This window comes from Plasmodium falciparum, assembly GCF_000002765.6.
Source record: "Plasmodium falciparum 3D7 genome assembly, chromosome: 14".
In the NCBI taxonomy this organism is placed as follows: Eukaryota; Apicomplexa; class Aconoidasida; order Haemosporida; family Plasmodiidae; genus Plasmodium; species Plasmodium falciparum.
The window spans coordinates 641,954-658,601 of NC_037283.1; the positions used below are offsets into that span (position 1 = coordinate 641,954).

Here is a 16,648-nt window from a genome sequence, read left to right on the forward strand (position 1 = left end):
AAATAATAAATAAATAAATAAATAAACGGTACATATTTATTATATGTATAATTTATTATATTGTTATAATACTCAAAAAAATAAAAATAAAATAAATTTAATCAAACATTGATCCTTTTACCATGTTCCTAACATTTTAGATTTACAACAAGAAGATTCATCATGAATTTTTTTACAATTTAAAGAACATGTATATCTTACAAAAGAAGTAGGTTTATGTTCAAAACATTTTAAGCATTTATATTTCCCTTCAAATCCACAAACTGTACAAAGTTTTCTTTTAACCAGTGAGGTATTTCCAGCATTCACTTTTGTCCAGCAATACGTTTTCGTTCTACATAAAAAATAATATATATATATATATATATATATATATATATATATATAAGATATATTTTATAGCATATATTTTAATATGTATATAAAACGTCTATTCATAAATTATTAACGTGTAGTGTCATTTTTTACATATAAGATTCGCGTTTCATATTTTCAACATATATATATATATATATATATATATATTATATGCACATATACATATTAAAAATATCTTACTTAAATGCATCCTCTTCATCTTGTGCCAATATTAAATTAATATCAACTTTTTCTCTTTGTTTAAATTTAGTAGAAACATTTTTATTTATGGGAACATTAGTATTAGCTATTTCAATATCATCATCGTCATCATCACTATCTGATCCCTTTTTCCTTTTTCTTTTTTTTATTACTTTCACATTTTTTTCCTTTTTTAAGTTTTTATCCAGTGGTCTTCTTCCCATTTAAAATTATAACTCATATAAAATTATTAAACAAGAAAATTTTAGGTAATACGAAAATAACTATGAAACAAATAATAAAAATTCCATAACTTTTTTGTCTGGTAAAAATTATAAAATAGAAAAATTTGCTTATACAAATATAAACATAAAAAAAATATATATATATAAAATATTAGTAAAATAATAAAATAAATATATAGCAAATGATATTCTTTATATAACATCTAAATAATTTCCTTTTTGAAAAAAAAAAAAAAAAAAAAAAAATTTATATATATATATATATATATATAATACATAAATGTATATTATATAAATATTATGAATAATTATTTAAAAAAAAAAAAAAAAGAATTTTTTTTTATAAGCGGTACTAAAATTTTTATCATTTATATATTCTTAGTTAATCATTATTTCTCCTTTCCTATTTTTCCCCTATAAATTTATATATAATATTATATATATATTATATATATATTAATATATTATTATACTTTTTAAGAAAGCATAACGTATAATATAGTATTGTAGTAATTATATTCCTTTTTGTGTTTGATTATTCAATATTTTTATATTAATATTTTATATTATTCTTTAATATATTATATTTGTTTTTTTTTTAATCAATAAATTATTACTTTTATAAAAAAATATAACAGTATCAAAATATTTATATTGTTTCACTGGTAATATTTTTTTATTCCAAATATTTCTTTTTTTTTCCCTATTCTTTCTTTCTTTCTTTCTTCCTTCCTTCCTTTTTGCGTGTATATTTCTATTAATTGTAATAGGTCCTTTGTCAAAAATATTAAAAATAAAAAAATACTACAATATGTATATATATATATAATATTAGCTTAATATGATATAATCAAAAGTTATCCATCAGTATGTTCCTTCTTTGTTTTTGTTTTTTTTTTTTGCTTTTTATTTTTCTACAGATATATTATAATATATATATTTGTCTTTTATTATAACAATATATATATATATTTCCTCATTATTAAAAATTTATTTTTACGTATTATTATCCTACTTAAGATATAATAAAAATTTTAAATATAATTCATATAATGGTGGGGATTTTTTATCTATTACAATATATATATATATATATATATATCAAAAACTATATAGATAAAATATAAGAAAAGAAGAAAATAATAAAACATAATAAAATGAATGTTCAAAAAATTGTAACTTTTTGTTTCGCTATATCTTATTTATTATATTGTCATATTATATGGAATGGATGTTATAACATTTATTCCAGTTCTGAAGATGAAGTATATAACTTATTATATTATAGAAAAAAAGCACCTAAAACCGTAAAATTAGAAATAAGGAATAAGTTAAAGATAAAAGATATCCAAAAGGTCTATGTTAAAAAAACACCATGTCCTGTCTTACCTAGACCAATTAGTATAATAACTTGAAAATATAACAAATATATAGTTGTAGAATTAAAACAAAAATTTTATAAAAGAAATATATATAGAAAAAAAAAATATATATATATATATATATATATATATATATTTTTATTTATTTATATACTGGTTTCTCTTATGTCTTTTTTTAATTTATATTCCTTATTCATTTAGAATCCATTTTTCATTTAAACTGGTTTAGAAAGTCACCTGATTTAATACCCATAAGTATGCAGCTATATTCTATGTTTGACGAAAAAAATAATTTCCTAGGTTTTGTCCTTCTCTGTTCTGCTATCTTTACTATTATAGAATGGATTTATTTAGTGTCAGATAAAGAAATATACAAACAAACATATACATATATATATATATATATATATATATATACACATATTTATTCCTTTTTGAAGTTACGATTTATCTACTATTATTACTTTTTCTTTTTTTATATATAGCTATTTAGTAGGGTCATTACTATGGGACGGTGTTATTAAGCCAATTTTTAAAATTCTCTATATGGGAATATCAGTATACTTGATAATAAGATTTAGTGTCCTCTTTTTACCTTACACGAAATCTTATTTTTCTCAAGAAAATTATAGTTACCTATCTTCTTTTATTCTTCATTCTTATAATTTAATAACAAAGGTAAAGAATAACATAATTGTTTACAATAAAAATAATATATAAATATATATATATATGTATATATTTATATATATATATTTTTTTTTTTTTTCGTTTCTCAGATTTCCAAAGAATTTGGGAACGTATTCAATAAAGTTATTCAAGAAAATTCGGTAGTAGAAAAGGAACTATAAATAAAAATATACATACATACATACATATATATATATATATATATATATATATATATATATATATTTTATATACTTATTACAAGTAACAATAATATTATACTTTCATTTTTTATATTAATATGCTTGATATACCAAATTATTACTTTTACTTTTGCTTCCTTTTTAATAAAGTTTTTTAAGAGCCTATCAATTAATTTACATTTTCTTGTAACGTTCAAAATGTTTGTGTCAAATATTAATATATTCTTTAAAAGATTTCATGTTTATGTTTTTTTAAATATTCTTTTTAAATTTTTTCAAACATATATTATTTTTTAACTTATAATGTAAATACTTAAAAATATAATACCTTTAACTATGAATCACAAAAAAAAGGAAATATGGTAACGAATAATAATAATAATAATAATAATAAAAAATTTAAAAATATACATATAAATAATATAATGTAAACACATAACTTTTTTTTTATTTTTAAACGAAAACAAAAAAATATAAAAAATAAGACATTTACGTATATACATATGTACTCTAAAACAAAGGGTGAATATATATATATATATATATACATGTATATATTTATTATTTCATTCATATATACATTATTTATTTATTTATTTATTTATTTATTTATTCATTTGTACTGTAAAACTATTCTTGTTTTTGAACATTTTTGGGTGGTGGGTTACTAATTGCTTGTATATGCTTAAAAAAATTATAGGAATTTTTAGCCATATAGAATATAATTTTATTAATATATGATAAGGCTTGCGTATTTCCATTATATACAAAGGTGGATACTATAAATGCTGCAGCAAAAAAGAGTGGTAAGATTACATTAAGTTTAAAGAACATTCGAATGAAAAATAAAATTTCATTCCATCCAAATAATAATAAGATAATCCAGAAAACTACAGGAACATTTTTTAAGCTCATCTTAGATCCTGTCTCTTGAATATATTGAGCATCTCTACAAATTTCTTGAATTCTCCTTTTTGCTTTAATTTTTCCCTTTTCAATAATTTCATCTTTTATAAAATTATTAGGTAAATAGTCATCAATTAATTCAACTTTTATATTTTTTTGTAATATATCAATAATTAAGAATGCGTAATTTTTCGATTTAAGAAAAATCTTTTTTAATTCAGCCATAGAAATATCCCTCCATTGTCTTGGTTGTTCATATTCATCATAATTAAAAACGGATTCAAATCTTTGTATAATAATAGTAGCCAAATTTTCTGATATTTCATCTAATTTATTTTTTAATACATCCATAATTTCATCTAAATAATAATTTTTTAATTCATGTATATATTTTTTATTCTGCAATTTATTATTAATATCTTCATTTATAGTACTTTTATATACTTGTTTATTTTTAATTAGATCTATTTTTTTTAAAGCATTTGTATAACATATCTCATCACTACCCTCATTATTATTATTTATATTTTGAAAAATACCTTTTTCATTCGTAAGAGAAAATGAAAATTTATTATTATAATTTTCATCTTTAGATAAATTAGCATCATCATTTTTATTGTAATAATAATAATTATTATTATTATTATTATTATTATTATCATCATCATCGTTGTTATTAAATACCATATCATCATTATTATACATCATGTCATCATTATATATATTTAAGTTGTTATGATTTGTACCTTTAAGGTTTATAAAACATTTAGTTAAATGTGTATTAATATTATCTTGCAATTTTAAAACAAGCTGTACTGTGTTATTCCAATATTCTTCCGTGTTTTTTGTTGTAAGAAGATATGTGTCCATATTTTTAAAACTATTTTTTATAGTTTGTCTTGTTTTATTTAATAATATACCACATTGTATATTTCTAATACGATTAGAATCTTTATATATAGAAGTAGATAATACACTCAAAGTTGGTTTATAATTAAATTGATGTGTTGTAATATTATTATGAGCATCATTTTTTAAGTTGTCATCATTTTTTAAGTTGTCATCATTTTTCATATTTGTCTTTATTTCAATATTTGATTTTTCATAATTTTCATAAAAGTTACAAAACGTAAAATATTCTAATTTATCTGCATTATATAAAAAGTTTGACCACAGATGTACACACTTATCTTGATTATTATTTAATAAATCTCTTTTTATATCTTCATGGGATGTATTCTTATTATTATCTTTTACGGTTTTTAAATTGGAATCTCTAGAAAATGAAAATGTGTTTTTCTCAATTGTACAAATTTTATACATATTACTTAATTCATTAAAAAATTTTGTACATAATGTTCTTTGTATATATTGTAAATTATTATCTACAATAGCTTGCAATTGTGTAAATAAATAATCTAATAATTCTTGTGATGTTCTTAAACATATATTTTCTTTATATCTAGAGGCATCTTTAAAATAATCATCTAAACATTTTTGTATGATGTTTTTTTCAGCCCATTCTTTAAAATTTTCAATAACCTTATTATGTGATTCTATGGATTTTTCTTTTATTTCTTTATTTATATTATTTATAACATTATTTTTAATTTCCTGGCATCGAAATGTAGATAACATTTCTTTTTGGGATGGAATATCTAGTTGGGATTGTTTTACAATAGTATTCCATATATTATTACAGTATTGTGCAAAGCCATCAGATGGTATATTTCTAGAATATTTAGAAGGCCTTAAATTATTAATCCATTTATCTCTTAAATTATTTACATCTTTTAAAAAATCTTCTTTTTTTATTATACCGTGCGACAAACCAACTACTTCAATAATGAAAAAATTATTAATATTCAATTTTTCAGCTTCTTTAGGTTTCTTCATTTCTTTCCATATTTTATTTATATATTCATCTAATATTTTATTTCTTACTACTTCAATAGGAGCAAATTCTTCAAACCAATCTCTAACAGTAAATAATAATATAGTCTTGGGACTATTTTTTTCTTGTTGAAATAATTCTAGATTAACTTCCATAACGGTTTTTAATAATCCATAATTAGAAGCTGTAAAGTTACCTAATGAATGATACCATAAATTAACTATAACACAATCTGCTAATGCTAAACAAAATAAAGCAGAACGATGTTCAAAAGTTAATCTATTATCACCTCTTTCTTTAGAATCTGTACCTTCTACATCTAATATTAATGTAGGTTTATTCTTTTTCTTTAATTTAAAAAATGAACTACTATTATTAGTCTCATCATCAAATTTATCATAACTTAACCATAAACCTTTCGTTGTTTGACTATGTCCTTGTTTAGTATTCATCACATCAAAAGATGTCTTAAACAAATTATTTAAAAGGGTACTTTTACCACTGCTTTGACTTCCTAACACGGCTATTACATTATAACTGAATCCTAAATCATTTAATTTATTATCAATCATCCATTCTTTTAAATCCTCAATTACATTACCATCATAATCTATAATTTGTGTTTTTTCCACACCCTTCTCCATTTTAAATTCAACAAAAATAAAAAGAAAAATAAAAAGAAAAAGAAAAATAAAAAGAAAAATAAAAAGAAAAATAAAAAGAAAAATAAAAAGAAAAATAAAAAGAAAAAGAAATATAATATAAAATATAATTCAAACGGATTATAAGACAAAAAAAATTATTATCTGATTTATTAGTTAATTTGTTTGTTTTTTTTTTAAACCATCACTTAAACATATAATCCTTAATACATACATATATTCATGTTCGTAAAATCTTGTAACCATTTAAAACAAATACAATTATCAATTTGTTCGTACGCGCGAAATATACAGAAAATATAAAATTAAATTATAAAAAAAAAAAAAAAAAAAAAAAAAAAAAAAAAAGTAAATGTTGTACTATAATATGTAATATATAAATGTATATATTATATATTATATTTTATATATATATATATTGCATATGTGTTCATTTTCTTTTTTTGAATAATCAAAAAATTATTTTTATCTAAAAAAACCATGTATGATAAATATATATATATATATATATTATTTTATGTAATTATTTTCTTTTCATTCCTTTTTTTTTTTTTTTTTTTTTTTTTCATTCATATATATATATATTATAATAATTATCTCGTCTTTACATGTTATATCATTTTATGTATTAATACTTTTTACTTTTATATGTTTTAAATTGTTCTGGATGAAAAAATTTTAGAAAAAATAAAAAACAAAAACAAACAAAAAGAAAAAGAAAAACTTTTATTTCATAAATATATGTAAAAAAACTAAAATAAAAAAATAATTTTTTTTTTTTATGGTAAGAACAAGAGAATGATGATTTTTAAAAAAATAATCAAAAAAAAAAAAATCTAAATTTTGTAATTGCATAAATGCATATTTTCACTTTAAAAATTAAGGTTTCTCTGATTCTTTAATAAAGTTATTATAAATTTAATTAAATAAATATATATATATATATATTGTTTTTTTTAATTTTAATTTATTTTTACCAAAAAAAAAAAAAAAAATGATAAATAAAAATATTATAATATATTATATAATTATATTATTATATATATAATATATGTAGTATTATATATTATATATATATTATGCATACATAAATATATAATAAAATATATATAATTTTTTCATTTCTCTTATAAAATATATATATATTATATATATATATATATATATAATATATTATAGATTTTTACAAAACATATATAAACAACAAAAAAAAATAATTTTTTTTCCCTCAATAAATATTAATATATAATTATAAATATAATATATTTTCTTAACTTTTGATATTATGAAAAAAAAAGAAAAAAAAGTGAAACCAATATATACAAAAGTTGTTTGGTTATAAGTAACTTATTAGATACATGGTTTTCTCTTATTACAAAATTTTTTATTATTTCAATTACCATATATGTATGTAATGTATAATTATGTATTTTTGCATTCTTGTTTGAATAAATAAAAAGTATTTTTTTAATTAAGAAATAAAATATAATCTTTTCAACTGATGTATCCTTTAATATTTACGATTTTTTTTTTTTTTTTTTCTTTCTTTCTTTCTTTCTTTCTTTCTTTCCTTTTCCTTTTCGTTTTTTTTTTTTTATAGTTGCACAAATTGTTGAGTAAAAAATAATATAATCTTCTTCATAAGAATTTTTAATATTGTTTATCTCTATTTAACCATGTCCAATTAAAATAAATTAATTTAATTATATGTGAAATATATTATATATATATTTAATTTTTGATGGAGATACGCATAAATATATATATACACGTATTTTATTCACATAATGGAATATAAAATATTAGTATATTATATCATGAGCATTTAAAATATAAAAAGAATAAATAATAAAATTATAAAAGATAAATTATATAATTAATAAAAAGAAAAGGTACATAAAATAATTAAATAAATTCATATAATATATATATATATATATATATATATATATATATATATTATATGCATAATTTTTTTCTGTTGTAATAACTTGATTAATCCTTTTTGGTAATATACTCTTTTATGCAAATTAATATTTGAGTGAATAAGAATTTTTAAATTGCTCATTTTTTTGAGTAAAATATTTGGAAGATGCTGTGTTTATTAAAGTTGAGCTTAATGATAGAGATTTTCTATTTCTTAGAGTAGTTCTGTTAATTTCTTCCCATGCTTTATTTACATTTAAAAAAGGAGATAAATCTGCATTTATAAAATTGCATTTATAATTTTGGAAATGTATATTTTTTGAATAATGAACAAAATAATTATTATTAGTAGCATTAGCACCTGGATGTATAGTAAATTCTGGTTTTTGATTTATTTTTTTTAATTTATTATATTTTATATTTTGCATTTTTTGTTGAATAACATTAATTAAATTTTTTAATGTCATAGGTATAAATTGTTCATTCTTTTTTTCTAGGATGTTATATTTTAATTCCTTTTCTTTAAATTCAATAATAGCTTCAATTAAACAGTAAGTGAATACACCGTGACTAACAAGAATATAATTATCTTTGAATTTCTTATTTTTTATTACATCTTTTTGACCAACATTATTTAAATTCTCTTGAAAATTTTTAAAACCCTTTTCCCCATCATAATTATAATAATAATTATTATTATTATTATCATCACTATTATAATTATCATCAATATAATCACTATCATTTTCGTTAAATCCTAATCTATTTATTTTTTCCTTCTCATCTAATTTATTTTCGTTATTATTTGTATTGCTGAAAAGCATTTTCATCATATTCAATGTAAAGTTGAAATTTTTTTCATAATTTGTTTTTTTAGATAAATTGTTGTTCTTATTTATTAAACCATTTGGACCATTCCTATTACTTTTTTCTGCTCTTATATTCTTTTTGTTCATATTTTGGTAATGACCTTCACCTGTTTTATAGGATTCAGGTTTCTTTAGCTGAGATACCCTAGCAAATTCTATGATAGGAAATAATCCCTCTATAGAAATTTGTTCCCAGGTAGCTGCACATAAACAATAAGCTTTAGGTGCTACTGGTAAAGATGATATAGATTGTAATAATGGATCTATCATTGCTGATGTGGATTCAACTTCTATTAATTTTGAATATCTCGATCTACAGAAATATTTCTTCATAGATGTATTGTTTAATATAGTTATATCATATATTGCTTTATGCACTTTATTGGTTGGATTAGTTATGGGCCATATACCTTTTTGTTTGCATCCTTTAATATAAGATAAAGAATTTTCAGTTCCAGCTGGATCTAAGATTGTTTGTCCACCTGAACAATCTAAAATGATAGTCATTTGTGCACTTTCATTTATACTTAATAACAAATCTTTTAATTGAACAGCTGTTATTACATTATGTTCAGAAATTTTATTAAATGGATCTGAACATAAAAATGCTTCATCATATCCCTCTCCTTCCCATCCACTCATATTATCTACTTGCACACTTTTTCCAGCAAAATAAAATACATAAGAACCAAACGGTATTGAATCTCTAACGAGCCAATTGACTGCCTTTAATATATTTACCCTTGTTGGCCATAAATTAAAATTCATCTTTTCAGAAGAAATGTCTACATTTTTAATTTCAACATCTTTACAAGAATTACAATTAAGTTCTTCTTCATTAGTTTTCTTTAATGTAGTATATAATGCATTTGTATTAAATAAATTAAAAATGTTCTTCTTTTTTAATGGTTCATTATTTTTAATATTTTCTTCTTCATCTACATTTATATATTTTTTTCTATTTATATCAAAATCTTCATATATATAAGCATTGGATGGTAAACTATCAGTTAATAGTAATATATTTTCAGGTAAGAAATCAAAATATTTTACTAGCGCCCTACAAAATACATAAGCATCATTCACTGAACCATATAGTCTACTTCGTTCTTCACTCACATAATTACAACCAACAACAACAGCTTTTTTAACTATATATTTACTATCAACTTCAGATGTATAATTAAATGTACTCATAAGATTTTCCTCTTTTTTTTCTGTTTTCCTTTTCCTATTTTCTAACATAGATTTATTTTTCTTTAAACTCATGTTACGATAAGATACCGTACGATAAAATTTTGATGGAGTTTTGTTATAAGTATTTCTTAAATAATTATATATATCACTATTATTTATGGATTTACACTTTATAAGTTCTTTCTCTGTATACATGTCACTGTTTAAATTCAACTTGGTATTTTTAAATGGGAAATTTGAATTTGATTGTCTATGTAGGGGTGGAATTATCGTTGTATTTTTGTCTTCATTTATATCGAATTTGGATATTCCTTTATAATTTAAGGTGACATTTGAAAATTCTTGACGTTTAATATTTGTAGGTGTATTTACATATGTGGGTGCATTTGCATTTGTAGGTGCATTTACATTTGTAGGTGCATTTACATTTGTAGGTGCTTTTACATTTGTAGGTGCTTTTACATTTGTAGGTGCTTTTACATTTGTAGGTGCTTTTATATTTGTAGATGCTTTTATATTTATAGGTGCTTTTATATTTGTAGGTGCTTTTATATTTGTATATGCTTTTATATTTATAGGTGTTTTTATATTTGTATATGTTTTTATATTTGGTTCCAAATTAAGATTAGATTTTATATTTATATTATGTGGAATCTTTGAGGATCTTTTTTCCTTATGAACATTTGGTATTTTTATTACAGAGTAATTTCTATTATTATACAAAAGATGTTGATTAATATGATTATTTGAAGTACGATTATTATTCATGATATAGTTAAGATCATTTCTTGATGATAATAGACCAAGGGCATTAATTTTAGCACTATTTAATGATTTATTCTTATTTGAGTTAATATTCAAAATATTATTATTTATACCTTTACTAATAATAGTATTATTTATTAACTTAGCATTATTACTTGTTGTAATAATTATATTACTTTTTCTTATAGAATTATCTAATATAAATGGATTACTATTATTATTATTATTATTATTATCATTATTATTATTTGATGAATAATTACTATTAGTTTTATTATTTGTTTTACTACTACATACTGTATTAACACTACATGATATTTCTCTTTTTAATATTTTATCTCTAACCTTATCAGATATATAATTATTAAAGAAATTTCTTTTATTAATCATCATATTATTTATTGTCTCATTTTTTGATAATGATATAGGAGTAGTATTATTTGTCTTCCCCAAATTTTTTTTTCTTTTCTCTAATTCTACAAAATAATTATTTCTGAATCGATCACTTTCATCTTTCGTCATATCCATCCTTTTATTATTATCTATTATATTAATTCTTTCATCATCAGAATTGTAAAAATTATTATTTATATTATTTATGTGTTGTGTGAATATACTATTTGAGACATTTCTATTATCAGCATTGTAATTATTAATCAAATTATTATTTACAATATTGTTATTTATTGCACCACTTTTTATTATATCATTATTTATTATGTTATTATTTATTATATCATTATTTATTATATCATTATATATTTTCTTCTTTAATTCTGTTTTATTATCTAAACTATCACCATGTTGTTTTGTTTTTAAGGGTGTGTCCCTATTCTTATTTTTTCCTAATTCATCACTATATAGGTAATTAATTTTTACATTATTATTATTATAATTGGTATCATTATTAATATTTCTATAAGTTACCTCTTTCATATTTTTAATAGTCTTAGAAGCATTCATATGTACTCCAGTGTTTTCTCTTTTCACTTGATTAAATATTTTTTTATCATTTAAATGTAAATGTTTATTCATATCTATTTTTGTTTTATCCTTTTTCACTTCTTTAATTTCACTATCATCATCATTATGATCATTATCATCATTTTGTGGAATATTTCTTTGATATTTTCCGCTCTTAATATTTTGTTGTGTTAATCTTTCTAATTTTTTTAGTTGGTTATGATAATAATATATATCATCACGTCTGTTACTATTATTATAATAATTCTGTTCAATATGGTTCACTCCATTTTTATCATATCTATTTTGACTGTTACTTCTTTCGGTTCTTGAAAAAAAACTATCCTGAACACTGTTATCATCTGAAACGTTTTGACTAACGGAATAATTTTTAAATAAATATTTCCCATCTTTTGAAACATGTATATTATTAGGTAGGTTTATATCTTCATATTTATTAATATTAGAATAAGAAGAAACATAATCAGAATATTCTTTTTTATTTGTATTATGGTATAATGTATTATCCTTTATATTATCAAGAGGGGAATTATGGGAAGAATTAATATCATTTATGATATCAAAATTTGAATTAGAATCTACTTCAATATAAGTATTGTCACGTGTCTTTTCATATAATTTGTTATTTATTCTAACATAATGTTTTTCATTAGTATATACTAAATATTCATTTGGATTATTAACCATATTATTATTATTATTATTATTATTATTATTATTACTATTTTGAATATCATCATTTGAATTCATACTATTTTTATAAGAAACATTTCGATTAATATAATGTGAATCACCAAAATCACTATTTTGAACATTTGTATTATTTATATTATAGTCTAAAAAATTAGGTATATCATTATATGTCAATGATTTTCTATAATCCTTTGTCAAATTAGATTCAATACTTTTTATTCTATATTCAGAACTATGAGTAGTATAATTCGTTAAATTATTCTTTCCTTTTTGTTTACTTGAAATATTACCACTAAAAAATTTACCATCATTTTTATTATTATCTTCATATTTATTTAATTGATCACTCATTATATTATCTGTATGAAATTTATGCGCACGTTTTGTTTTAGTGTTGCAATATAAAGGTGATGATAAATCTTTTATATTATTCACATAATTGTAAATATTATTATTTTTATATCCATGAGGATAACCTATATTTGATGAAACGCTATCTCCTCCATGTTCACTATATTTATTATCATAATAATAGTACTTATTATTATTAATATTATTATTATTGCTGGTAGCACGTTTAGCATCATGATTTTTTGAAATAAGGGAGCCCAAAATATTTCCCCTCTTTTCATTTAATAAAAGTACTTCCTCCATAGTATTATTATAAGGCACATTTTTTACATATTGATCCTTATCATTCATTGTATGCTTCATAGAACTATTATCCACATAAGCTATATGTCTATCATCAGTATGATCTATTTTTTTTTTTATATTTGAAAAAGATTCTTTTTTATTCGTTTCATTCCATGGAATATTATCCATATTTTTAACTACATTGGAAAAACCTTCATTCGTTTTTCCTAAATCCAAATGAACATCTTCATCATTATAATAATGATTATTATTATTAGTGTGACTGTAATATTTTAGATACGAAGTTGTTAATATATCATTATGTTTTTCATATTCATTCAACTGTTGATTATTTTCTAATATATTATCATTAACATTATCATATACTGGACTTATTAATTTGGAAGGATCACATTCTTTATATATATTACATTTATTTGATTCATTTAGTTGGTTAATATAACATTCAATATCTTTTATATGATCTGCAAAATTATAACTCATATCGTCATTTAATTTATGTTCCATCAAATCCATATTATTACGTTCATTATATATATTTGGTTTTATTTTTTTATCTCTATTTTTAAAAATGTAATTTTCTCCCATATTTTTAGTTTCACTACCTAAATTAATTGTGTAAAATTCAGGTACATTTTTTTGGACATCTTCATCATTTATAATTTGCATACTACTACAACCCTCATTATCATTTATATTATATACGTTTTCTGCGTGTTCATGCATATTATTATTATTATTATATTCTTTATTAAGATAGTTTAAATCACAAGTACTATTTTTTTTCAGTATATTATTTGAATTCTTTTTTTCATTGCTACCTGTAATAGTACTATTAGAAGATTCTTTAATATATTTTTTTTTTAAACTCATATTTCTTTTTTTTTTTTCTGCCTGATTATTAATATTACTATTATCTTGAATTATTTGTCCTCTATGTGTACTGTATCCTTTTCTATTCGTATTAGTATTTGAGTCCTTTTTATTTTGTAGAGTATATCTAGACATTGTTTGTGATCTGTCAGTATTATATCCCTTTGTACTATAACTTTTCTTTACACTATTGCTTATGCAATATCTTGATGTACTTTGTGCTTTATCCGTAGCAGTTTTTTTATTGTTTAACCTTTTTGAAGTTATGTTATTATTATCTATACTTTGGGTATGTTCAGTACTATATTTCTTGTTATTTAATTTTTTTGAATAATACATACTGTTAATATTATTATTATTACTATTATTACTATTATTATTATTATATTTGTTCTCGTTCATAACTTTTGTGTATGATTTAGTTCTACTTGTAATACTAGGAACCTTAGGATTTATTTTTTTCAGAGCATTATGATTCCCGATATTTGTAGTCATTGTTTGAACTCTTGCCTTACTATAATCCTTGCTACCCAATTTTCTGATAATATTATTATTATGTTCTATATTTCTTTCAGAACTTGATACCTTTTCAATAAAAGTACCTCTCGTATTATATTTTTTCATCACATTCTTGTTATAGTCTACATTAAGAGATGCTGCATCTTCTCTATCAGTATCATTATCCTTTTCATTAATCCTTTTTTTTATATTTTCATTTTTGTTTTTCTTGCCTTTACTTAATATTTTAGTAGGACTATCTTCTTCATTTATATATGTGTCTAACGTTTTTATATAATTATTATTTTTCGTTCTTGAAGGATCTTTTAGACTGGTACTTTTTCGGTTCATAGGAATATACTTTTCTTCAATTTTCTTTCTTCCTCTTAAACTTCCATTATTATAAACCATTTTTTCCTTTTTCCTTTTTTTTTTTTTTTTATTACATAAATTACAAAATTAGAAATTAAAAGAAGAGGCTAAAATATTTATAAATCAAAATAAAATAAAATAAAAATAATAAATTAAAACAAAATAAATAAGTAGTAAAATGAATAATATAAATAAATAAATAAATATATATATATATATACTTTTAGAAATGTTTAAATAAACAAAGATAAAAATCAAAATCAAAACATTATTCAAAGATAAAAACTAATATAACCATTACAGTGCACTTTTCCATCTACTTCATATATATATAAAGTAATATATGAAGACCTATTAAAATTATACTTATACATACATATATATATATATATATATATATATATATATATACATTCATCAAACCATACTTGTAATATAATAAAAGATACTATTTTTACTATATAATATATAACTTAATGGTAATATAATATATAACATCAAAGGTGAAAAAAAATAAAATATAATAATAAAGAAAAGTAAAATTATATATTATAACATACAAAAAATGTGTAGATATATACACTATTTATTTTCTATATAACTCTTCTAAAATATATATATTAGAATAATCTATAGTTTATATTTTTCAATGCATAAAAGTGCGCAATAATTTAAAGATCTCATATATGCTTTTTATAATACTATACAAGTATTAAACATTATGGAGATCAAAATGAATAAATAAAGAAAAATATATATGTTGATAAAATAAAACATCGGAAATTTGGTCTTGTTATATAATAAATAAATAAATTTGATAACAAAGAAAATATATAATATAATAAATGAACATATATATTTTATCAAAAGAATAAAATTTTGGTATGCGTCGGTTTTAAAATAATTATTAATATGAAATTTAAATTTGTCAAAAATTATGTTCTTAATATTTTATTTTATATTATAATATAAAAATAAATCAATATATATATATATATATATATAATTTATCGTATGCCATAATATATAATTATACTGATGTGTATTTCATTTTATTTTATATATTTTTTTTAATTCATTTAGTTTCTTCCTTCTTATTCCTTTTCTTGTTCCTTTATTTAAAATTTTTTTTTATTATATATATATATATTATATATTTTTTTTTGCCTACTGTACTATTTTTGAGCTCACCAATAAAAAAAGAAAAAAAAAAATATATTACTCATATAATTTCTTCATTCATTCTGGAAATTCATAATTCTTCAGTCATAAATATATACATATACATATTAATA

General features: G+C 19.9%; 4 protein-coding genes across 4 annotated transcripts; 1 reads left to right on the forward strand and 3 right to left on the reverse strand.

Moving 5' to 3' along the window:
- Positions 1-117: 117 nt before the first annotated feature.
- On the reverse strand, positions 118-782 carry PF3D7_1415900 (zinc finger protein, putative; the record flags this gene model as incomplete). The annotated part of the gene is made up of 2 exons (XM_001348294.1): positions 118-334; positions 559-782. The coding sequence occupies 2 exons, from the start codon at positions 780-782 to the stop codon at positions 118-120; spliced, it is 441 nt and encodes a 146-aa protein (XP_001348330.1).
- A 1,178-nt stretch (positions 783-1,960) lies between these two features.
- PF3D7_1416000 (conserved Plasmodium protein, unknown function) lies at positions 1,961-3,036 on the forward strand (the record flags this gene model as incomplete). The annotated part of the gene is made up of 4 exons (XM_024473354.1): positions 1,961-2,204; positions 2,387-2,540; positions 2,671-2,863; positions 2,965-3,036. The coding sequence occupies 4 exons, from the start codon at positions 1,961-1,963 to the stop codon at positions 3,034-3,036; spliced, it is 663 nt and encodes a 220-aa protein (XP_024329199.1).
- A 651-nt stretch (positions 3,037-3,687) lies between these two features.
- Positions 3,688-6,501, reverse strand: PF3D7_1416100 (protein SEY1, putative; the record flags this gene model as incomplete). The annotated part of the gene is made up of 1 exon (XM_001348296.2): positions 3,688-6,501. One exon carries the CDS (start codon positions 6,499-6,501, stop codon positions 3,688-3,690), a length of 2,814 nt encoding a protein of 937 aa, XP_001348332.2.
- Positions 6,502-8,549: 2,048 nt separating this feature from the next.
- PF3D7_1416200 (metacaspase-3, putative) lies at positions 8,550-15,392 on the reverse strand (the record flags this gene model as incomplete). Its single annotated transcript, XM_001348297.1, has 1 exon — positions 8,550-15,392. One exon carries the CDS (start codon positions 15,390-15,392, stop codon positions 8,550-8,552), a length of 6,843 nt encoding a protein of 2,280 aa, XP_001348333.1.
- Positions 15,393-16,648: the final 1,256 nt, after the last annotated feature.